Source organism: Canis lupus, chromosome 33 (assembly GCF_048164855.1).
Source record: "Canis lupus baileyi chromosome 33, mCanLup2.hap1, whole genome shotgun sequence".
Lineage (NCBI taxonomy): Eukaryota > Metazoa > Chordata > Mammalia > Carnivora > Canidae > Canis > Canis lupus.
Window position 1 is genome coordinate 3,056,688 of NC_132870.1, and position 25,762 is coordinate 3,082,449.

The window sequence follows — 25,762 nt, forward strand, 5'->3', positions numbered from 1 at the left end:
CGGTTAGGTGCCTGCCTTTGGCCCAGGGCTTGATCCTGGAGACCCGGAATCGAATCCCACGTCGGGCTCCCGGTGCATGGAGCCTGCTTCTCCCTCTGCCTGTGTCTCTGCCTCTCTCTCTCTCTCTCTGTGTGACTATCATAAATAAATAAAAATTAAAAAAATAAAATCTTTAAAAAATAAAGACACCCCTATCAGGAAATACCGATAGTTTAGAGGCTCTGTTCCAGGAAGCCAGGGCAAAGACTAGAAATATTCTTTATTGTACCATACATGTATAACTCACACTGAAGCTGCACAGAATTTTAAAATATCATAGTCCTTTTTTTTTTTTTTTTTTTTTTTTTACTAAGATTATATTAACACTCAGGCACTGGTTACCTTGTGCTGATCAGAACCTCTGCTTGGAACTTACTATCTTTAATAATAAGTAACATTGGGTAAATGTTTTGTAATAAATACAGATTAGCAGATAGAATCACTCAAAACTTGGGGTCTATGAAGAAGAAATACTTAAAGGGATTCTTTGTTTTTTTTAAGATTTTATTTATTTATTTATGAGAGACAGAGAGAGAGACAGAGGCACAGGGAGAAGCAGAGGGAGAAGCAGGCCCCATGCAGGGAGCCCAATGTGGGACTCAATCCCTGGTCTCCAGGATTCCATGCTGGGCTGAGGCAGTGCTAAAATCCTAAGCCACCCAGGCTGCCCTAAAGGGATGCTGATAGTGGAAAAGTTGGGGAAGACTTAGTTAGGGTGGAAACTTCCTAATAGGAAAGACTAATCCCTGAAAATGTGCTCTTGATGAGAAAGAGAGCACAACTTTCCTTCCCCACCTGATCTTTCCTTTCTTTCCTGGGAACAAGATTGGTGCACTTTGACCCACGAGGACACAATGGTCCCATTTCTGCTGTGTAATGTGAAATAATGACATCAGCAGAACTCCCAGGAAAGGCGAAATGTGCTAATGTGAGAGAGAATTTGGGAAGGTCATGCCTTTCCATTTCTCTTCTATGGATGGCATCAGTCCTGGGCATATGATGCTACTGGTCTTGGGTACAAGAAGTTGGTTAGAATCCTGTCAAGTTCAAATGTCTTGTTTTGATGGAAACATCCCATCACACATTTCTTTCCTGATGTGTTTGCTTTTCCTAATCATGCAAATCTAAAACATGTGTGGGAAGGACACCTGTGTTACATGCATGTGGTTGTGTTGACCTTCTCCTCTGGTGTCCCTGCCTACCACATCTCAGGGCTGGAACATTTGGCTCTATAACTATTTTTATTGAGCTAGACTTTTCACATCCCAAGGAGAATGGGCATCAGGCCTCATTAGGTGCTCTTCAACATGATTGCACCTTCCAGTCGGGTATGTGTTTTAAACCATGTTCCCCAAAGCTTATTTAGATAAATATTGGTAGCTGCAAAAATGGCCCTCTGCAGGAAGTTAATGAAAAACAGGTAAAATCCGGATTTCAAATCAAAACAGTAGAGCTTTGTTTCATGACAGAGTCTAGAAAAAAACTGTCCAATCTGATCCAGAAGAGAGAGGCTTCCTAGGACTGAATGGACTAAGTGTTAAAGAGCTATCCTTTGCCACTCCCTGGCCCCAACTCACTCATGAAAGTATAGGGCCCCTCTTTCACATTTAATCATAATAAAAAGTATAACTTGCCAAATCTAATGAGTAGCTATTGAAAAAGCCTGGTAAATCAGAGGCAAAGAGGAAAAAGTTTTAGATTGAGAGCAAGGAATGTGAAGGGGAGGAGGTATAATTTGATTCTCTTGAATGCCTATATTTTGGTGGATGCAGAGCAGTTGGAAAATGCAAGTATTTTAGCACTGAGCAGTACGATTAATACAGACATAGAGGTTTCACACAAAATAGAAGAGAGTAGTTAAAAGGACAGAAAATTTTCAAGTCTGCCCCTGCCTGCATCATCAGATCTTTGCTCCTTTCATTTTTAACCATTCGTGTTTGATTAAATACTTCACCTAGGTTCTGGAGCCCTGTCTAAATAGAAGTAGTGACAGCCCCATCTGAACAGCATTTACAAAAGAAGAATGCATTAATCAGGTTTTTGAAGTGTGTCATGGAGCTCTGAAAAGTCTGGAAGTGGCATTTGAGAATTATCAAAGGAAGCAAGACTCAGAATAAGAAAGCATTTTTTTTTTATTCATGAGAGACACAGAGAAGAAGGAAGAGAGAGAGGCAGAGACACAGGGAGAGGGAGAAGCAGGCTCCATGCAGGGAGCTCAATGTGGGACTCGATCCCGGGTCTCCAGGATCACACCCCAGGCCAAAGGCAGCGCTAAACCGCCATGCCACTGGGGCTGCCCAAGGAAGCATTTTTTATTCACTTACTCATTCAACAAATATTTATTAAGATCTACTGTGTGCCAAACACTGTTTTAGGCTCTGGAAATACAGAGAAAGAGAAATTTTATTTTCTTATTATTTTTAAAAAAAGATATAATTTATTTATTTATTCATGAGATACAGAGAGAGAGAAAGAGAGAGAGAGGCAGAGACACAGGCAGAGGGAGAAGCAGGCTCTCCGTAGGAAGCCTGATGCGGGACTCTATCCTGGGACTCTGGGATCACGCCCTGGGCTGAAGGCCCAGGTGCTCAACTGTTGAACCACCCAGAGGGTAGAGGGAGGAGCAGGGGTGGGGGGAAAGGAAGAGGGAAGGAATCCCAAGCAGACTTCTCGCTGAGAGGGAAGCCTGATGCAGGGCTCATCTTGGGACTCTGAGCTAAAACCAATAGTCAGACACTCAACTGACCGAGGCGCCCAGGCACTGCAAATAACAACAATTATTAATGTCAAGAGCTCCTGTTAGTCCCCTCCCCCTTTAATTTAGACATTCCTTGCTTTAATTTATTTTCCAACTGGTTTCAGGATCATTGTCCCTTTGGGGGCATCTGAAGGTCACGTTTGAGAAAAGGAAAGCAACCAAGTGGTTAAGGGATGCAGATGGACATCCGATCAAACGTAATTTTTTTTTTGGAAAAATAAAACTTTGCTAAGTATTTGTGTCCTACACTAGCATGACACTTTGTTAGGGTGTTAGGGTTAGTGCAAAAAGAGGAGGTCAAGCTTTGATTAGTAATTTAAGTGTTAAAGAAGGAAGCCTGCAATGAAGCAGGCCATGCAAATAGTTTTGTCTGTAAAAATGCCAGCATTCCTGAAACAATGAGCTCATCATCAAATTCTTCTTCCACCTCCCATAAAAGAATCTATGACTTATTTACTCATTTTGCTTTGGTTTTCTGGGCAGCTGAGAATGGAATAGAGCAGCAGTTCTCAAACTTGAGCATGCATTAGAATCCTCTGGAGGGCTTGTTAAAACACAGATCCTGAGTCTTGGCCCCAGAGCTGTCATTTCATTAAGACTTGGATGGGACCCGAGAATTTGCATGTCTGACAAGTTCCCAGGTAATGCTGACATGGCTGACCCAGTATCTATACTTCAAGAACCACTAGTGTGGAATCCTGTGAAGCATTGTGATATGATAGAGAGCACAGGGCGTTTTAGACACAAGCAGGTGGGTTCGCATTCTCAGGCCATCCCTAGTAGCAGAGCCATATTAAGCAAATAATTTCTCTGAAATCGAGTTTTTTCCATTTTAAATGAGAATAATAAAATCTACTTTGTTAAGGTCATGGTAAGACTGAAATAGGTTGTCTATAAAGCCCTTTGTTCAGAGCCTGGCGTGTGCTAGTTTAAAAGATTCTATTCATGGGCAGCCCCTGGGTGGCTCAGCAGTTTAGCGCCTGCCTTTGGCCCAAGGTGTGATCCTGGAGACCCGGGATCGAGTCCCACGTCGGGCTCCCTGCATGGAGCCTGCTTCTCCCTCTGCCTGTGTCTCTGCCTCTCTCTTTCTCTGTGTGTCTTTCATGAATTAATAAATAAAATCTTTAAAAATAAACAAATAAAATATTCTATTCATTTCTTTACTATAAGATTTTCTTTCATAGTTCATGTAAATATTTTTGAATATTCTGGGTAACCAAGTCTATCAAACGAATAATACTGTTTATTTAAATAACTGAAACAGTCTTAAAATTTTCATCAAGATTCTGCTTCAGAATTTCCAAGCCATTTTTCAAACTGGGGTGTGTGTACGTGTGTGTATGTGTGGCTTTTTTCTTTTAATTAAACAAACAGTTCCTGCCCATTTAATTCTTACTAGGTGGCAAATTACATAACACACTGGGAATTTCAACCTTCTCTAATTTTGCGCATTGGAATTTAGCATATTTTGATGTGTAGGTAGTAGAGGGCAGTGAAGGTCATGGCTAGAATGGAAATCTTTTTCATGAGCAGTTGGAATCTGACTGCAATTTTGTCTTCTTGGATTTAGCAGCAACCATGTAAATGCCTGGGTAGCACAAAATCACCAAGGAACTTCTTAAACATATAGAGACCACCTTAACACCTTATTTCTGAAGAACGTGTTCAATATGTCTAATGCGGGATTTGATTCACATGCATTTTAAAGAATTCCCCTGGGTACAGACACTACAATTCAAGGAAGACTAGGAGTGGGCTGGAATGGTCATGATTGCATTCAAATACAGATTTTACTGCCTACCTAGCTTATGTGGGCTTGAGCAAATTCTCCAATCTTCCTGAACCTTGGTGTTTTACATGTGAAATGGGTTGCTCTTACTCATCGGGGCTGTTGTGCAGATTACACTAACCCATATGAAGTGTCTTGCGTGGTTCTAGGCATGAAGCACTTAAATGCTCTAATATTGTGGTGGTTCTTTTAAAACGCCAGACACATAAGGTGGACAAATAAATCAACACAAAAGTTCCGAGATGGATGGAAATGAAAGGAAGCCAATTGACTCTGTGAATCCGTAAAATATTTGTTAAGCCTCAGAGAAAGGATTCTCTGAAGATTATGTGGAAGTGACTGATTTCTTACAGGTGCCTTTAGATCAGACACATTTACAACTAGTTTCTGAACTGTTATAATCATTCTTATAGAATTCAAGCTCTCTATTTTGGTTGTATTGGAGCAAATTGTTCAACTTAATCTATTGAATCAGCAGATTATCATTTTTTACTGTGCCAGAACATTTGTTTTCCATTCACTTTAATGTGACAAGATAATGTCCTGTCATGAAAATATTAAACACTTCAAGAGAGCCTAAATGAAGCCATATAAGCACAAGACAGCAGAGCCAATATTGTTCAGTAGCAGGGTAGGAAAATCAGTTTAGAAAGAAAACAATATTACTGTAGAAACATGTTCTTATTCCAAGAGTAGGAAATGCCGTATAAATTCATGTTCACTTGTATTTGTCTCAGCACCTTTGTGGTTGTTCTATAGTTTCCTAACCAGTTTTGAGATATTTTATTCTTCATAAGATGGTCTTTCCCAGCTTACTGACATGTTACTAATTTGTGTGTTTAAAATTAGTATCATGGCACTTTTCATTTCCATACTGTTCCTGAAGATCTATGTCAACGGAGCTTTCAAAAGGGAATTTATCAGCTGCAGCTGCACACCTGTTAAACAAAGCTCAAGAACAGGCAGTCCTAATGGGGTTTTCATTGTGGATCCTTTGGTGTAGGGTTCCCTAAGGACAATGGTCAGCATTAACTAAAACATCCTAAAAAAAAAAAAAAAAAAAAAACCATCCTGAAGTCTGTAAACCGCAGTTGCTTCTGTGTGAAGTGCAGTGAAGAGCTTTGAGTTATCACTTGAAAACAATGATACAGGAAATTCTCGCTTTCTAATTGCTTTCATGTAGATGCCTCTTTAAAACAAATATTCTTCAGAGTCACTGGGATTAACACAATTTATTGCTTTAGAGAATAAATGTTTTGTATTTCTAATTTGTTACACAAGAGGGGGGAAGGAGAGGCCTCTTTGTATATGTGGCAAATGTCATATTGCCTGCATGTCTGGGAACAGGAGAGTCTCTTGAACCTTGACTCCTTAAGGGAAAGAAAATGTCACAAATTATGGGTTGTGCTTCTAGCATGCATGTGCAAATGCCAACCAAGAGGTCATTTCGAACTAGTGGCACTTTCAAATATTTCCTTCCAGGGTGGACACCGAGGGACAATGCACGATTACCCGGGCTTCAGCCCATCAGTGGATGCTGAAGCCATTCGCAAAGCAATCAGAGGAATTGGTGAGTACTGCTTCGCAATTCCTCTCTTCATGTTGAAGCCAATCAGGAAAATTAGAATTTAAAAGCGCATTGGTTCAGTTTGCCCAAGTTGGCTTACTTGACTAGAGAAATTATAAGGGACTTTTAAAAACTGTGAAGTAGTGGGGTGCCTGGGTGGCTCATTGGATTAAGCATCTGAGTCTTGATTTCAGCTCAGGTCATGAGCTTGGGGTCTTGAGATCAAGGCCTGTGTCAGGCTCCACACTGGATGTGGAACCTGCTTAAGATTCTCTCTTCCTCACCCTCTGCCCCTCCTTGACCCCCTCTAAAAAATAAATAAATAAAAATTGTGAAATAAGGAGGAAAAATGCATAAGGCACCGAGTTTTATTAAATCTTAATATTTGCCACGTTTTACTTCCTATGAAATAGTATATCACCATCACTGGTACCAACAGGAGTGATCATCATAATACATTATTATAGATAACATTCCTGCTGATTCTTCCTGGACCTCTTTCCCACCCCATTTCCTAGGGATAAAACACCATCCTAAAGTAGAGTTTATTCCCATGAAACTTTTAGTTCCTTTTTTTTTTTTTTTTAAACTTTTAGTTCCTTAACTACATGTGTACGTACATATTGTTTTGCACGGTCTCTAACAGTATAAACTGGAATGATACTGTGTGTTGTAAGGACGTTCTTCTGCATCTTCTTTTTATCCCTTAACATTTTGTTTTTAAATTTTTCCATGTTGCTCTGTTTAGCTATATTTCATTAACTTTACTTTCATAGTAGTCTATTGAGTTATTATAAGATGGGATATTGATGGAACATGTAAATTGCCTACAATTTTTTCTATTATATAAAAATGCTGCATTGAACATTTCTGCTTATGTCTTGTTGTTTGCTAGCATTTCTTTAGAATATAACAAATGGAATTTCTAGGTTGAAGGTGTCCACCTTCAAATTAACTAGAAATTTTGCCAAACTGCTGTCTGAAATGACTATGCAAGTGAGCATTCCTCCCGACAGTACATGAGACTTACCCATGCTCCCTATTCTCACCAGTACTTGCTAAGGTCACACTATTCTGATTCCCAGTTGAGTAGGTCTACAGTTGTATCTCATCCTGTAGGTGTGTTTGCTTCCTCTCTCCTCCTTATCCACCATGACTGATACTGCAGTCTCCTCCTTTCTTGTTCATTTGCTCCTTCAGTGAATTATGTCTTCATATCTTGGATTGTCTTCTTCATGATTGGCAAGATTGTTTTTTGCAAATTCTGGGTACAAATGTAAAAAAAAATTACAATCCATGAAAATATCTTCTCCCAGTCTGTGTTTTTCTTTTAACATTGGTTATATGACTTATATTGCATAGAAATTTTAAATTTCAGTGAAATCAGATTTGCCAGTATTTTTCCTATGTATTTTTTTTGTAATGAGCTCATAAAGATATTCTCCTGTATTTTCTCCCCAAAGTTTTACAATCTTAATTTTCACTTTGAGATTTTCAGTCTACCTGGAATTAATGCTTGTGTAAGTTATTTAAAGGTATCTAATTTTATTTTATCTCCTGTGGCCAGTTGATTGTCCCAGCACAATTTATCAAATAACACATCTTTTGCACACTGATTTGTAATGCTGCTTTCATCTTGAAAGTTTCTCTATGTTTCTGCTCTGTTATGCTCCATTGGTCTGTTTGCCTATCCTATCTCAATACCACATTGTCATAATTACTATTCTAATTTTATGATTAGTGTCTAGCAAGAGGAAAGCTTTTCTTGGCCCTTTGCCCTCCACTCTGAATTTTAGGGTCAGTTTGTCAATTCCATGAAATATACTCTTAGGGGTTTTATATCAGTATAATATTCTCTTATTTCTGTCTGTTTGGGTTTATATTTTTCTGTCTTTAAATGGCAGTTATTTCTTCATTTATCTCTATGCCTTCCCTACTTATGCTCAATGTTGAGTAGACTGTTCCATGAGGCTAATGTCAAATTGAATGAAATAATAGTCTTACATTCTATTTCTTTTCTTAATATTATGTTTCTTCACAAACTTTTGCATTTTGGGTTGCAGACCTGATTTGAGATGCTTATGAGGCCCATTACTGATGTGTTCTCAGTCCAGAGCCAGGTGTCATAATGGTATTTGCATTAGGGATGTGTCAGATCCAGTCTCTGAACCATGAGGCAGCTTGTTTTAATTTTTGGTCTTGAGCATGTACAAAACTAAGAGGTGAAAAACCTCCTAGCATGCAAACTTCATGCAGCTGCCAGTAGTAGTAGTTACTGTTGAAGTCTAGGGGCAAAGGGCATACAGATGCAGAGAAGGGGTAGAAAATTAGAACAGAGACTTAAGGCAGGAGCTAGACCCTGATGAGCAGGTGTATGAGCTAAGGGGCTCGAGCTTCATCCTGAAGGTTATAGAGAGCCATTAGGATTTCAGCCAAGGGATTGACATGATCAGGCACATTTTAGAGAATTTAGTGAGGCAGTAATGTATGATATGAATTGTAAGGTGGCCAAATCAGGAGGCTGTTGAAGTTTCTAGGTGAAATACGATGTGTACACAGGGGCAGAGACGAGGACAGATTCAAGAAATGCAGATGATTGCTACAATGTAGGGAGGGAAGAAAAGAAAGGAGTACAGGATGACAGCCAGGAGTTTTGGTTAGATGACTGTATCTGTAGTGATGTCATTGATAAGGGAACATAGAATGAGAGACGAGTGACAGAGGAAAGAGAAGGAGAATGAATTCAACCCAAATTCTTCCCTTCCTCTGTGCATTGGTTTCAAACGATTCATCACGTTTTCTTTTGTTCACAACAGATATTAAGCATCTTTGGGTTGATGGTGAGTAAAATCACTTTCGTTTCATTTAGGAACCGAAGAGAAAACGCTCATCAGCATTCTGACTGAAAGGACGAATGCACAGCGCCAGCTGATTGTTCGGGAATATCAAGCAGCATATGGGAAGGTACAATTTGATTAACATAACAGCCAGTAAAGAGCTAATCACTATGGGTCAGGGATGCTCCTGCGTGATTACACCCACGGATCTTTTGTTTCAGGCCGAGTATAACAGAAAGTACCTTGTGTATCCAGTCAGTAGCCTGGAGTTTGAGTCCTGGTTTGGCCCTTAACAGGCTGAATGGGCTTGCTTATGTTATTTGATCTGCCTAGGCCTTAATTTTTTCACCTGTTGAATAAGGAGGGTTGTCCTAGACCAGAGGCTTTAAACTGGAATGATTCTGCTCCCCAAGGGATATTTGGCAATATCTTTGATTATCACACCTGGAGCGAGAGAGAGAGAGAGAGAGAGAGGGGGATGTTTTTGGAATCAGTGGGGGGAGGTCAGGGATACTGCTAAAGATCCTGTGATGCACAAGATGGACCACACAGCAAAAGAATTATCTGGCCAATTATCTGATAGACCCTGTCTTAGATCATCTTTGATTTCTCTTCTGACTTTAAAATACCTTTGTAGTTGTAGATTTGATTTATTCAGCAAATGAAAATTTACTAAGTAGCAGAAACTATACAAGAACTGTGCAAGAACGTTTGTGGTTTTTCCACATGGTATATTTGTTCAGTAATAAACTATTCTGTGTGAGGAGTCGAGTATCACTCTGGATCTGGGGAAGAGCATTTCAGACAGAAGGCACAGCACATGCAAAACCCCTGAGGCAAAAACAAGCTGAGAATATGTAAAAAACAGACAGACTTCTAATATGGCAGGAGTACAGAGCCTAAGGGGAGTAGATGGAAGAGATGGGGTTGGAGAGGGTTAGACTATGCTGGGCCATGGGGTCTTCGTACAGAGTTTAGGTTTTATTCCAAGAATGATAGGGAATCATTGGAAGTCTGTAAGCAAGGGAGTACTAGAAACTGATTTACATTTTTGAAAGATTATTTTAACTTCTGTGGCTCACAAACTGTGGAAGGGAAAGAGTGGTAACAGAAAGCAGTCAGGCTGTTGAGACCAGGTGAGAACCGAGACAGTGTTTTTGGTTTTTTGGTTTTCCTATTAGGGCATAATATCCTAGGAGTAAAGACTGTGTCTCACTTGATAAAGTTTTGGAATATAGGTGAGGTTTGGTGGAGTGAGGTCTGAGGTCCGGAGCCGATGACCAAGAAAGAATTCTTGAGACATCTTTGGTGCAAAATGGTGGTTTTATGAAAGCCTGGGGACAGGACCCGTGGGCAGGAAGAGCTGCTGTCTGGGGCCTGTGAGGGGTGGCTGATTATACACCTGGGAGCGGGAAGGGCTTGGGGATAGCGTACTCTCTAAGGAATTCTGGAAGCACGGTTTCCAGGGCCTTGAGGGGACCAGCATTGTTGGAGAAAGGTCACTTACTACTGTCTAATAAAGCCTGAGTCACGAGACCCTTCAGATGTGTACCGGTGGGCCATGTGCTTGGAGGATGATTGTCAACACATGTCTTGGGCGTTTAGAGTTAAGGGGAAATTTCTAAAGGAATTTTTATATGTTAAAGTAGTCTTACAGGTCCTGGGGGTCTGGCTAAGATTGCCTTCCGCCCTTAGCAAAGTATGAACATCGAGGCAGTTGAGTCTGTAGAGGAATGTCACTCTCCTTGTTTCAAGGACTTGTCAGTGTGCTTTGTCCTCAGCTAGCCCTGTGTCCCCCCATCATCACTCACCTTTAAATGCTTAGCTCAGAGCAGATGCCCAATACACATCTGTCAAATTAAATTAATTGCCAAGCTTCCTGACAACACACAACACTCGTGTCTAGAGGACACGAATGATACGTTGGCCTTTCAGGATTTCCAAATACGGAGGAAGGATGAGGTGAACGGTGACACCATTTCTCACAGTGGGATGGAATGAGAATGTGTGGAGTCAGATTCAGCTGGAAAGTCCTGGATTGAGGAAGATGGCAGTAGAGTTTAGCATTTAGAGAGGAAACTCCCTCTGGTAATGAAAGCAGAACTATTGACACTTGGCTCTATCTCATTTGTTTTGCCTGCCGCCCCCCGCCAAGCCCCCCAGTGGCATAGTAGATGTTGGGATGTAGCACATTGTCATAGCGATCTGGGAGGCTGCCAGCCTCTGTCTCAGAGCTGAAAATAATCAAGAGCAAGAAAAATAATAATTCAATAATGCTCCTTTGAATATTGAAAATAACCATGTTGCCTGCCTTCAAGCAGAGGAAACGGACTGTACATATATAATGTGTGAAACAGGGACAAAGGACAATAAGAAGCAATGCCAGCCCCATTATATTTACGGTTTTCCTTGCTGTTGTTGCCAGAAAACTGCTTTGATGACTCCTGGTCTCACACACTTAGCAGAGGCAGGTGACCAGGCACTGTACTTCCTTCCCTTTTCTCTCCAGGGCTCTTTGGCAGTCATTGAGAAGCATCTACTCATGAAGCTGGGTGTGATTTATAGGGCTCCTCTTCCTCTTCTTCTTCCTCCACCCCAACTCAAGTATTGAGAGCATCTGGGGCCTGGGAATTGCATTTTGATACACAGTTCCTATCTGTGGCACCTGTGTAACCTCCTCCACTGGCTTTCCTTCCAAAAACCTATAAAACAGAACATTTTGGAAGCAATCACAAAATGCAGTGATATGCTTAGAAATATTTCACCATTTCTCTATTCCCTGTGAATTGGCATGTTTTTGTCTGAATTGATATATTTGTTTATCTTTCATGATGTGACTTTAAAGAAAGAAAAAGGAAAAGTACTTCATGCTTTCCTCTTTGGGGTTTTTTATTTTAGGAACTGAAAGATGATTTGAAGGGTGATCTCTCTGGCCACTTTAAGCAACTTATGGTGGCCCTTGTGACTCCTCCAGCTGTGTTTGATGCAAAACAGCTGAAGAAATCCATGAAGGTATGAGCCCAATATGAACCATTTCTGCCTAAGATTCGACTATGTCATCAAGAATAATGATTTACTTCCAGTGCACACTTGAGATATGGGTGTAAATAGGATAGACTTGGATGTCATTCTGATGCTGTGCTACCCAAGTGGTAGAACAATCCTGAAATGGGGGACGATTGTGGAACCTTGAGCCCAAATGTTCCTGGGCTGAAAGGATATCATCTTTATCCGAATTTCATTTCCTTGGTTTTGGACTCAAAGAGTCAAATTTATTACTTTGTTGTCACAGAGAGTAAATGGCACCATCATCCACCCCATTGTTTAGGTCAGAAACCTAGGATTACCTCTGATCCCTTCTTTCCCTCACTCTTCAAAGCTCCCCAAATCTATCTGCAAGTCCATTTGCTCTTCTCCTAAATACGTCTGCAAGTCTATCTATCAGAAATGTATGTGTGTCTCTCAAAACCCATTACTACCTTTCTAGTTCAACCACGACCATCTCTTGACTGGACAATATCAGTGCCTTCCTCATTGGTCCCTTGCCTCTATTTTTGCCCAACTGGAATCCATTCACCAAGATTTATTGCAAGAAATTTGTTACCTAATTAAGGATCTTACTATGCACATCTAAAATCTGTTGGGCAGGTTGTCAGGAAGGGCAGGCTGGAACTCTTAGCAAAGCTGGAGCTGCTGCCCACAAGTAGAATTTTTTCTTCAGAGAAGCCTGAGCTCTGCTCTTAAGGCCTTTTAACTAACTAAATTGGGCCCACCTAAAATGTCTAATATGATCTCCCTTGCTTAAAGACAATAATGGATTTTAGTTACATCTACAAAATACCTTCATAGCAGCACCTAGATTGTATTTGATTGCATAACTGAGGATTGAAGCCTAGCCACGTTGGTAAAGTTCCATTAAACTGCCCACCACACCCTCTCCTCCCTCTCTCCTCAATTCAACTCTATAGCTACACTGGCCTTCTCTCTGCTGCTTGAACATTCTAAGTTTATTCCTACCTTGAGGTCTTTATATATGATGTTCTTTCTATCTGGAATGTTTTCCCTCCATATATTTTCTATCAATTCACTCCGTTTTATTTTCTTAATTGCACCTATTACCATCTAAAGTTAGCTTGTCCCCCCCCCACTTATTTGTTTTTTTATTTTTTTGTCCATTCAATTAAAAGGCAAATCTCTATCACAGTTGGGAACCTCATCAGTCTTGGTCTGTATCTTCTGTTCCAAGAGGAAAACCTGCAATGAAGTAGGTACTCAACAAATGTGTTGACAAGAACAAGAGGCAGGAAGGAGTCTAGGTCCAAGGAATAAGCTGTATTCTAACTCCTTATCAGAGATAGGACTTTCTCTTCCTTGGAAGAGATATGGGCCCCCAAGAAGCAGATGGCAAGATGGAATGAAATACACAAGAGACTACCGGGGGGAAATCTTATGAAGGATAAAGAGGAGACAGAGCAGAATAGGTTGGGTGAAGCTTCAGATGGTAATACAGGTCTCTGACACACATAAAAGGAGAGAGGGAGGGAAGGAAGTAGGCTCAGATAGGAAGAGCTTCCATATAGAGCTCTGAGAAAGTTGTGGCAGGCCAATGGGGAGCTCCTGAGCAAAGATTGCCCTTTGGAGAAGTCCCAAGTGGGGCAGAAATGACCCAGCTCTGGTACTTCTTCCATGTTCGGTAACTTGCTGAGAGCAGCTTGGAGGGAGCATGACTTCTTGGCAAACTGTGGGGCAGATCCAAAGCTATGGCAGTTGGAGTCTATGGACCAACTACCTTATTTGCAGCAGATTCTCTTAAAATGAAATCTGAGCAGCACATTTCTATGGCTGCCTTGTCGGGGACAGTTTAGCAGATGTAATCATAGGATGAGATTCACCAACAAGGATTAGAAAAATTTCTCTCTTATGCAAAAGAAATCCATAGTGAAGCAGTCCAGAGCTGGGTGTCGTAGCACTATCATTATCAGAGAATCAGATTCCTTCAATCTTGAGGTTTTACCATCTTCAACCTGTAGATTGCACTTGTTGGCTAAAGATGGCAACTCAAGATCTGGGCATTGAATCTTTATCCCAGTCAGCTAAAAAGACAGAGACAAAGAAGAGTTCATTTTCTCTCTTTGAGGACTCTCAGAAATTGTATGTGGTACTTTACATATATTCTATTGATTATCACTTAGTTATATGAATAAACATGGTTCTAAGGGAAGCTGAGTAATACAGTATCTATTTGGGTAGCTATGTGCTAGTTAAAAATTGAGGGTTCTATTACTGAACAAGGAAAGTAAGAGATGAGGTCCATTCAATTTTGCTGTGAACCTAAAACTAACCTAAAAAATAGTCTGTTTTTAAATGAATGGATTAGTTAATTAATTAAAAAGGAGAGATGTTGAGGGAAGCTAGGAACCTCTGCCACAGAGGGACAGAATTCAGCCTCAGTTCATAAACTGCATTGACTTTCTTTGATCAAGTCCTACTGTAAAAGGCTTGAAGTCGCAGTGTGATTCAGTGATCTCAATATAAACCAAGGCTTGGGGTAACTAGTCCCCAAACCAACTAGGCCCATAACATACATTATTAAGGCTTTAAAAATCTCCCTGTATGAAGATGTTACCTGCTGACCAACTTAGTGCATTGGAGGAACGATGAACTCATTCAAAAAAATGCAGAGCCCTTTCTAAGTATAATGGCATGTTTGAATGCTTGCATCTGCTCTCAAATGACATGGGCTTTTCCCTTTACACTATTTCTTCCCACAATTATTGAATTGATTCTCACGCTAAAGTAGGAAATCTCGAAAATTTCTATGTCAGCTTAGATGATTTGTGTTATTTGCATACGAAAACATGAAGAAATGAGAAAACTACTTGAGTGCAATATACAACCTTATGCTGATTTACTAAAACTTCATCTGTATAAAACAAGATATTAAGGCTGAAATGCCTGAAATTAAGCCTTTTAAGTATTCTAAAAATAGACCTCCTTTTCCTTTTTAGGGAGTTGGAACCAGTGAACAGGCACTGATTGAAGTCTTAACCACCAGAACAAGCAGACAGATGAAGGAGATTGCCCAAGCCTACTACACAGGTGGCTTTCTTTTCTGCTTACTTTTACCCCTGTGCACACACTGATGAGCTGGTGTTGCTTTTCCCAGAAATCCACCAAGCTCTTTTTCACAAGGCATTTTGGGAAGGTAAGACATGAAAGATACATTTTTAAATGGGCTGAGGTCTATGGATTTTCCAAGAAAAGTTGAACATGACCCAAGCCAGAAACTGCTGCCTAACAGTAGCATTGACGCTCTGCGCTTATAACATTACCACGATAGTGGATTTTGCTCTTGGCAATCACTGCTTAATTCAATCAACTATTTTCATCCACGTTAAGAGATCCAAGTCATTATATATTGCTGTATGTTAAAAGCCACTTAGATTAGCCTCTTGATTTTTCGTGTGGAAAATGAGACGGGCCATTCAGAGAATGTGTGAAGCCTGTGGATTCAGGATAATTAGCTAAAGTCCTAATAGTCTGCTTGTTAGCTGTGTGAAAATGAGAAAGTCCCTGCAGCACTGACACAGACTGCCCAGGGTTAGCATGACTCCACAAGTTACCGCACAGTCCCCGGAGAACTAGTCTCACTTCAGACACCTGCCACAAGCTCAGGGTCCCCAGGCCATGTACCCTTCTGACCAAATAGCAAGGTCAGGTGTTCTCACCACTCCTTAGGGTTCAAGAGCTTGCTACCATAACTCACAGAATTCAAGAAAGCCCTGTACGGTTGACCCCTGCACAACACAAGGGTTAGGGGTGCTGACCCCCTGCATAGTTCAAAATCCACGTATGACTTTTGACTCCTCAATAACTTAACTACTAATAGCCTGCTGTTGACTGGAAGCTTTATTGGTAACATAAACAGTTGACTAACACACACTTTGTATCTTATATGTATTATACGCTGTGTTCTTAAAATGAAGTGAGAGATAAAATGTTTTTTAGAAAATCAAAAGGAAGAGAAAAATTTAAAAATCCACATTTAGGTGGACTGTGCAGTTCACACCGGTTGCTCAAGGGCCACCCGTACTTACAATTATTGTTTTACTCTAAAGAATAGCAATCAGGATCAGTCAAATGAAGACCTGCATTGGAGAAGTCTGAGAGGGTCCCAAATGCAAAGCTGCTGTGTCCTCAAGAGGCATCTCCCTCCCAGCACATCGATCTATAATTACCAACCGGGGAAACTCATTTGATCCTTGGTATCCAGTTTTTTTTGAGGTTTCATTACATAGGCAAGGCTGAATCACCGGCCACGTAACTGTACTCCATCTCCAGGCCCCTCTGTTCCCTGCAGGTTAGGCTGACATCACGTGGCTCAAGGCCCCAAGCCTTCTAATTACACATGTTGATCTTTCTGGGACCAACCCCTACCCTGAATCATCCTGTTAGCATGAACTCAGGTGTGGTTCATGGGGCCTTCCACAAATAACAAAGACACTCCTATTATTTGGGAAATTCCAAGGTTTAGAAGTTCCCTGCCAGGAACCGGGACAAAGAGCAGCCTGAATTCTGCATTATACAACAACAGCGTCCTCTAATCTTCCCCAAGCACCCCAAGGGAGCCACAGTTTCTGTTTGTGTATCAGGGAAGTCCTGCAGTAGGAGAGGTCGAGAAAAGGGATATACTGCCTCCTGGATGGGTGTTCAATAGGTGACTTTGAGAAATTCTCATTGGAAGGTAAATACCTTCACTTGCCTCAATGATAGGTAAATGACTATTTTATTCATGTGCTCATCAGGGAGCCATAAAACCAGAAAGAGCACTAGGCATTTTAATAGAATTTAATATAGAGAATTGTTTACACACCCTTTGGAGAACCGAAAAGCGAAAAGGGAACACAGGGACAGCAGGAGGTCTCAACAAATCCCAGGGCTGGGACAACAGAGGAGATGGGGTTTTCAGAAACTAGAAGCTCATAGGAGGGGAACCACCCTGCCAGTGTTGTTGCCTCAGGGGCTCTGAGGAGTTCAGATCTGTGCGAAAGGGCTGCATCTGGCTAGAGCGGGCCCTCTCTGCCAGTGCTAATTGGCTCATTCTGGGAGCGGAACCTACTGCTGCTGTCAGGATGAAAGGCCTTCACCGCTTTGCCTGCTGTGAATAGCAAACAACTAGCCTGCTCTTCTCTCCTCCTGCCTTCCATCGCCCTCTACCCCAAGTGGTGGAGCCCAGGCAGGGAGTTGGGGCAGGGGAGGGGGGTACAGAAGAGAATTATAATTTACAGTGTCCTAATCCCAGCTCCATAAAGCATACAGGCTGATTTTGGAGTAGATGAGATAATTGCTTAATAATAGCCACAGATGGGCACATTGTAGGTTTTTAAAATATTTGGTTTTCTCAGTTCAATCAGATTTACACGTAAAAAAATCGTCAGAACCAGTGGCTGTATTCCAAGATGCCTTGTTACTTCCTAGTGTTTCTTAGAAGAGTTACTGCTCCATGAGTTGACCCACCCCTTGGTGGCTTCCTGGGATCCAGCATCTACATACAAACAACCCTAAGACGTAAGCTCCATGAAGCCAGGAATTTTGTCTGGCTTTGTTCACTGCTGCAGTAGCTCCAGTGCCCAGAATAGTAGGCGATAAATTCAAGTATGCATTGAATTAATAGCCTCAAGATTGAGATTGTCATCTTAAGAGCCAAGTGAAAGTTCTAGCATTTAGCACTGTCGTTTTGCAAATATGACCTGTGATAATAGTTCAGTTATCAGCAGCCTTGATATCTGTGTGAGGTAAGCTCTCTAAGGCTATAGGAATGGGCCGGCACCTAGGTTACTTTGATTAATAGGGATTAATGATAATTAAGAAGCAAAAGAAGGAAATAGTCCCAGCCATGTGTAGCCAAGATTTACAGAAATTCAGGACACAGCACTACCCTAGGGGTTCACTTGTCCTGTCGCTCCCTCAGCATCAGGCATCCATTGCTCACTATGCTGATCTTTCTTTCTTTCTTTCTTTCTTTCTTTCTTTCTTTCTTTCTTTCTTAGATTTTATTTATTCATGAGAGACACACAGAGAGGCAGAGACACAGACAGAGGGAGGAGCAGGCTCCTGGGGGACTTGATCCCATGACTCCAGGACCAGGACCTGAGCTAAAGGCAGATACTCAACCACTGAGCCATCCAGGCGCCCCAATGCTGATGTTTCTGTTACAGTGACTCCTTTTTTTCCCTTTCTGCTTCTACTGTTCTTGACAGCACCAAGTAACTTCTCCCACAAGGTATTTGTCTACTCAGCCTTTTATTTGCCCCCATGGTTTATGGCTATTCTTGGCTTCTGTTTTGTGCCTTATTCCTTGGATTCTTACTTCTTTGTTACTGTACTGTCTTTGTCTCTTTTCTGTATGGTTCACTCCCTAAGAGAAGATTCAATGAGCTCAGGAAGACATCATCTAATAGATATTATTTTGGGTGACATTCTCCTACTAGGTCACCTCTTAGGCTGCTGGCTACCTATAGTCAGATGCCAACGCAGTGGGAGTCAGCTACAGCAAGGGTGGTGGTGTCATATAACGTGAAATGGTGGCCCATGTATACAAAATCCATCAAAGTTGGCTACCATCTTGGCTTTTATAAAAGGACCAGGTGTCTTGTGTAGCTTGTCTAGTACAATGACACTATAGAGTCTAAATAGCTGATTTCTAAACTGTTTCTAGTATTTAAAAAAAATTTTCTAATTAGAATGGATAGATAAAATATCACAACTGTTAGATAAAACGATGCCTATTAAGTGTTGTTATTACTTAAATAATTTGTATAAAAATGGATTATGCTTCTTTGAGTGGCTTCAAAAAATTACAGATTTTGTAAAAAAAAAGACTAAAATCATGCTGGAAGAGTTTCTATTTCAACACAATTCTTGCTATTAAATAATCTCATACCTTCTACAATTGTCTTATGTTGATTTAAAAGGACATTTATATGACATGGAGTTTTATTTTTTTTTAAGATTTTATTTATTTATTTGAGAGAGAAAGAGCATGAGAAGGGGAGAGAGGTCAAGGGAGAAGGAGAAGCAGACTCCTTACTGAGTAGGGAGCCTGATTCAGGGCTCATTCCCAGGATTCTGGAATCATGACCCGAGCCTAAGACAGAAGCTCAACCGACTGAGCCACCCAGGTGCCCCTGACCGTTAGAGTTCTTGAGAATGTTGCAGGCAGAGTTCAAAGAGCTGCCTGGTGTCAGCTACATCTAGGCATATAGTGGCTGTCGGTGAATCACTACCTCATGGATGGAGCAAAAAGAGATTTAAAATCAATGGACATTGCACGATACAGTCTATGCAAGAGAGGCTACAACTAGTTAGTACTAAAATGTGTGAACACACAATTGGCATTTGTCATGGGAAATAGTATATTTTAGGGTACCTTTCTCATTTTTGAGAGGTATCACATAATACTATCTGGCTGTATACATCACAATTAAATTTAGGTTCCATAAAACAGACAGTGGCTCAGATAAGATAAAAATGTATTTCTCCCAGATGTAGAAGAAGTCAGAGACAGGCAATTCTAGGTCTGACATAGTAGCTCCCCAACACTTTCAGACTCAATGCCCCTTCTTGCTTCCTTCCATGCTGCTGCTAAGACCTAGTGCTTGTCTTCAAATCCAAGGTGGTTGCCTGAGCTCTAAGAGTCAGTCTACCGACCAGGCAGTAGGATGGAGGAGGGACATGGCTGTCCCTTATGGAGAGTTCCCGGCAATGTCACGTGTGCTTGCCTACCTCTCGTTGCCAAGAACATAATTGTGGAGCTGTACCTAGCTAAGCGGAAAGCTGAGAATGCAGTCTTAAGTTGTGGGCATTATGTCTTGCTCAAGGACAGTGTTCTGTTACTGTGGAAGAAGGACATAGTAATGAGAAGGCAAACCAGCAGCTTGCCCACCCTGGCTTTTCCATGACACGTACTTTAGTGCCATTGTCAGATAAAGTGGACCATGATTTCATTCAAAATGCCAGTTCTTTCTGTTCTTCTGCATCTACCACAACACACACGACAGTAAGAGTTATGAGAAGAATGTATCCATATCAGAAAAGCACCAGGAGGGTAAAAACAGAAGCAAGATTTATTTTATCAGGTACTCATTCTTTGCCAATGTTGACATTTACGCTTTTCTCTGTTTTGTAATAATGTTTTCCAGTTTGTCAAGGCTTAATTTATTCTTATTTGGTTTCAGTATATAAGAAGAGTCTTGGAGATGATATTAGTTCTGAAACATCTGGTGATTTCCGGAAAGCTCTTTTGACTTTGGCAGATGTAAGTTTTAATTTTTTTATTACCTAGCTGCCTGATAAGCTGTGTGCTTGATAAAAAAAATTTTAAGGAGTTTAAAAATAACCAAACAGAGACAATGAGATTGCAATTTTCCTCGTGAAATAATTTGTTCATTTTACATTTTCATTTCTGGACTCCAAAGAATATATATTTCTTTTGTCAGCATTTATATTAGGTAGGAAACTTGATATGGAAAAATTATCTTCAGAAATGAGTGTATCAGTCTCTGGATTAAAAAAAAAAAAAACAAGAGCTGCAAAAATAAAAATAAACAAAAAATGACTTGTTGCAACTTTATCTTTGCTACCTTTGGAAGAATTGCTAAACCGTTTGTCAGTATATGACCACATGAGGCCACATCTAGCTCTCCCTTCTCAGGAGGTTCATGACTTTATAATAAAAGTGATAAGGTCAAGGTTGAGGTATAACCACAGATGTGTATAAGAGAGGCAGTAATTTAAGCCACATTTCACTGTCTTCTTTCAGCTGATTTACACAACTCTTAATGTGTGAGAAAATCCCAACAATGGCCGCGGCCTGAAGCTAGAAATAGTACTTGTCAACGTGAGGCATTATGCCACAAGAAAACAATTTATCATAATATGGTTTTCATTATTTTAAATAGTAAAAACCTTAGAGATTGAGCCCAGAAACTCAAATTTATGAGGCATTGCGGCAAGCAAACACTCTCAGAGGTTTATGTGCATAAGTGTACACCCATTTACACGCGCACACAAGCACACAACACCCATAGGAGGCAGCAGAGAGTAGGGCTTCAGGGCAGGTGGTTAGAATCCAATGGACCTGAACTCTCAGGCTCCTCTGCTACCTACTAGCTTTGTTTGAACAAACGACTTTAAGCCTTAAAACCTTTGTTTTCACATCTGTAAAATTAAAATAAGAGTACCAACCTCAGGGGGTTTTGTGTAGATTGAGGGTGTGGGTGCAAACAGTACTTCGCACATAAAACGTGATTATTAGTAGTAGTAGCAGTGGGTCGGCATTTTTCTTACTGGAGCAGGCTGCACAATGGAACAGAACAGAGGCAGTCTACCCTTAGAAACGACAGACACCCACCATTTGCTTCAACGTGGATGGACCTGGAGGGTATTATGCTGAGTGAAGGAAGTCAATCGGAGAAGGACAAACATTATATGTTCTCATTCATTTGGGGAATATAAAAACTAGTGAAAGGGAATAAGGGGGAAAGGAGAAAAAATGAGTGGGAAATATCAGAAAGGGAGACAGAACATGAAGACTCCTAACTCTGGGAAACGAACTAGGGGTGGTGGAAGGGGAGGTGGGTGGGGGGTTGGGGTGACTGGGTGATGGGTACTGAAGGGGGCACTTGACGGGATGAACACTGGGTGTTATGCTATATGTTGGCAAATCGAACTCCAATAAAAAATATATACAGAAAGAAAAAGGCGATCTAACAGCAGAATGGCGGCAGCTCTGAAAAGGAAAAGAAATCTTGTGGAAACCAGACAGGCATACAAGGAGCTAATGTTTGAAAATGGGAATAAATGCATTTAAAACATATTAGAGCCAAACATTTCGTTCACCAAAAATTTCCAAAAAAATTCAGGCAATTCCCTTTTCCTATCTCTCATCTTTCTACGATGTGCTGAGGGTCTGTGCACAAGCACAGATGCACACTTTGTTCCTGAGGCCTCCACATTCGAGTTGGTGGCAACCTTCGAGGGCTCTGTTTTTTAATAAACTTTATTTTTAAGAGCATAACAATCTTTTATTTTTAGATTTCCAGAAAAGTGGGGCAGAAAGTACGTTATTGCATATTATCATTGGTGAACGAAAACTGATACATTCTTGTTAACTAGAGTCCATATAGGTACATTTAGGTTTCACTCATGGGTTTGGACAAATGTATAATATCATGTATCCTCCGTTACAGTATCACAGAGAGTAGTTTTACTGCCCTAAAATTCCTGGCCTCCAACTCTTCATCCTTCTCTTTCTTTAAAACCCCTGGCAATCACTGATCTTTTTACCATCTCTATTTTTTTTACCTTTTCCAGAATGTCATATGGTGGGAATCACAGAGCAGGGTGCCTCTTCAGATTGGCTTCTTACATTTATTAATATGCTAAGTGTCTTTCATGGCTTGATAGCTCTTTTTCTTTTTATCACTGAATACTATTCCATTGCGTGGATATACGACGGTGTGTTTCACCCGTTGAAGGCATCTTGGTCTTTTCCAAGCTTTGGCAATTAGGAGTAAAAACTGCTAACGTTCATGTACGAGTTTTTGTGTGGACTTAAGTTTTCAGCTCACTTGGGTGAATATCAAGGAGCACAGTCGCTGGATTATAGTTAAAGAATGGTTGGTTTTGTAAGAAGTGGTCAAACTGTCTTCCAAAGTGGCTTTATCAATTTGCATTCCTGCTCGAAAAGAGTGACAGTTCCAGTTGTTCCAAATTCTTCCTGGCATTTGGTATTGTCAGGGTTTTGGATTTTAACCAGTCTAATAGGTATGTAGTGGTATTTTCTTGTTTATTTAATTTTCGGTTCCGTAATGACATATAATATTGAGCATCTTTTCATGTGCTTTCTTGCCAACTGTATATCTGATGCCTGTGCAGATCTCTTGCTTGTTTTATAATTAGGTTTTCGTTGCTTAAGTAAGTGTTAAGAGCTCCTAATATATTTTGGATATAAGTCCTGCATCCGATGTGTGTTTGTAAATATTTTTTCCCAGTCTGTGGCTTGTCTGTTCATCCCCTTAAGGTCTTTGAGTTTTCAGAGGAAGAGATTCATGTGATTTGTTACAAACTTCGTGGCTGGTGTACTCAGAGCCAGAACAGGAGCCCTGAGTGCCTGATTCCTCTGTGCTTCTTGGCCTCCACTGGAGAAAAACGTCTAAAATGTCCTGCTGATTGAAATACTGAGCATTAGAATCTTCTGTCTTTAAAAGGGATTGCCTAAATAAATAAATAAATAAATAAATAAAATAAAATAAAATAAAATAAAATAAAATAAAATAAAATAAAATAAAATAAAATAAAATAAATAAAAGGGATTGCCTTTGTCTTCATCTTCCCTGTTTAGGGCAGAAGAGATGAAAGTCTGAAAGTGGATGAGCATCTGGCCAAAAAGGATGCCCAGGTCAGTAATAGAGCAAAGAAAACAACCCTGTAACCAGTCTCCCGTTTGACTGCCTTTTCATTGGTGAGGCACCAACAGAGGCTGTCCTCTCATGTCCCCTCTGGAGGTGCAGCCTGAAGGCTGGGCATCACCCACCCCTAGTTTTCTGTCTCCCCCAGTGGTGTTTCTTCTGGCTCCACCTCCCTGACTCTCAGATTCCTAGTCTGCTAATAGTGAAGGCCTTGGGTGAGAGATGATCTCGCTAACCTCTACCACCAAGTAAACTTCCCATTCTTCTTGGTCCGACACCCTCCTACTGAGAGAACAGAGGGAGGGAGAGATTGTGTCCATAATAACATTCTAAGTCTTCCTTCTTGTCTGATAGATTCTCTATAATGCTGGGGAGAACAGATGGGGCACAGATGAAGATAAGTTCACTGAGATCCTGTGTTTAAGGAGCTATCCTCACCTGAAACTGAGTATGCGCTCACATTACAATCCTTTTTACTTCATGTTGTATTTGCAAATGTTTGGGGGTTTAATATGCAAAATTCTGGAAAATGAAGTTAAAAATTGCAAAGGCTCTTCCGTTTGTATGTATAAACAATTCCGGAGAATACATGGGGAGCTGTGTTCCAACTCAAGGCAGAAGTGACCCTCCTCTTGTCTTTCCTGAAGGCTGAATGCATTACCTAGTGAGTGACAGGTGACAGATGGAAGAGGGACAACAGGGAGAAGAAATGGGGGAGCCCTCTGGGGTAAAAGCAGAGAGGAATAATTTCCAGTGATACAGAGGAGCCTGAAGGCAATGCTTCCAATCCACCTCTTCCCTAGTTAGTCGCTTTCCAGAAAAAACAGGTTATCTGTTAATGTGTTTACAAGGATTAACATTCAGCTCTTTCTGATGTGATGATAAATGGGGAAAGGCGGCATAGTTCTTTCGGGCAGACCAACTATTACACGGAACTGCCAAGCACCCACCTCCTGACACTCATGTATCTCCCTGAACCTTTCTGGAAACAACAGCACCCAGAAGCCCAGAACTCTGCTTGCTATGAACAGCTGACTTGGCTTCCAGGTGCTGGTTGAGCGAGCTACCATAGTGCATGACTAGGCTTATGCTGAGTTGATGGAAAAATGAGGAAACATAAGGATATTACTATGACATTTTAGTTCTGAGATTGCCCTTCCTTAATTGTGGCATTAAAGTTTCACTTATTTTATAAAATAATGGTAATAGTATATTTTAGTTGCTTTATTAGCATCTTTATTTGAAAATAAAAACCAAACAATCCTAGATTTCTCTCCAAAGTCTTTTTCAAAATTTCCTCAGGAAAAATTTACTTGGCTTTCAAAAAAAAAAGAAAAAAGAAAAAAAAATTTACTTGGCTTTCAAAGTATGTCTGTGTACTTAGTGACATATAGATTTTGCTTTTTGGCAAAAACTGATCAAGACATTTGAATGCCTTCTGGTGAGTGAGTAGGCCATGCTGCCTTAGGAAATGATTTACTCTGCAGAAAGAAATCTTCATAATTAAGATTTCTTCAGCAGATAAAGCATATTTGACTAACAACCACACTATTATTATAGCAGCACACCAGGTGCTGCTATAATTTAAAAGCAGCCCACCTGGGCAGCCCAGGCGGCTCAGCGGTTTAGCGCCGCCTTCAGCCCAGGGTGTGATCCTGGAGATCCGGGTTCGAGTCCCACGTCAGGCACCCTGCATGGAACCTGCTTCTCCCTCTGCCTGTGTCTCTGCCTCTCTCTCTCTCTCTGTGTCTCTCATGAATAAATAAATAAAATCTCTTTTTAAAAAGTAGCCCACCTTATTAGATAAGTTATTTTTCATTTAACTTTTCAGGCTATTTTAAATTCTATCAGCCTGGGAAGGGGGAGGAGAGAAGAGAGAAAGAAATCATTGAAGAAAATGGCCTATGGAATTTCGGTTTTATTGTAGATGATATTTTAAAAAAGAGGCAAAACTTCCATGCTCAAATTTTGATGGTTTGAAAAGGAGTTTTTGAGTTTGACACTTAACAACTTGCATATCAAATAAAAAACTGGAATATATTCAATTGTGGTCAGATGGGATGCTTTAAATATTTTTGTGGTGCCGCTTTGTAGCATTTGATGAATACAGAAATATTAGCCAGAAGGACATTGAGGACAGCATCAAAGGAGAATTGTCTGGGCATTTTGAAGACCTACTGCTGGCAATAGGTAAGCCCTCAAGTGCTTATAAACCGAGTTACTTTGCACTTGTTTTCAACCAATGTGAAGATTCAGTCCTTCCTATAAGAATCCTGACTGATCCATCTTTATGCTCCCACA

At 40.7% G+C, this 25,762-nt stretch overlaps 1 protein-coding gene across 5 annotated transcripts in view; it reads left to right on the forward strand.

Annotated features, from left to right (window-relative positions):
• ANXA3 (annexin A3) overlaps positions 1–25,762 on the forward strand; it is a 43,444-nt gene that overhangs the window by 7,546 nt on the left and 10,136 nt on the right. For all 5 annotated transcript variants that reach the window (XM_072810119.1, XM_072810122.1, XM_072810120.1 and 2 more), the window contains 8 exons: positions 6,069–6,156; positions 9,023–9,117; positions 11,889–12,002; positions 14,999–15,089; positions 20,228–20,307; positions 23,395–23,451; positions 23,816–23,909; positions 25,556–25,651. In XM_072810119.1, the coding sequence (XP_072666220.1) occupies positions 6,069–6,156; positions 9,023–9,117; positions 11,889–12,002; positions 14,999–15,089; positions 20,228–20,307; positions 23,395–23,451; positions 23,816–23,909; positions 25,556–25,651 (715 nt within the window). The remainder of the gene's footprint in view (positions 1–6,068; positions 6,157–9,022; positions 9,118–11,888; positions 12,003–14,998; positions 15,090–20,227; positions 20,308–23,394; positions 23,452–23,815; positions 23,910–25,555; positions 25,652–25,762) is intronic.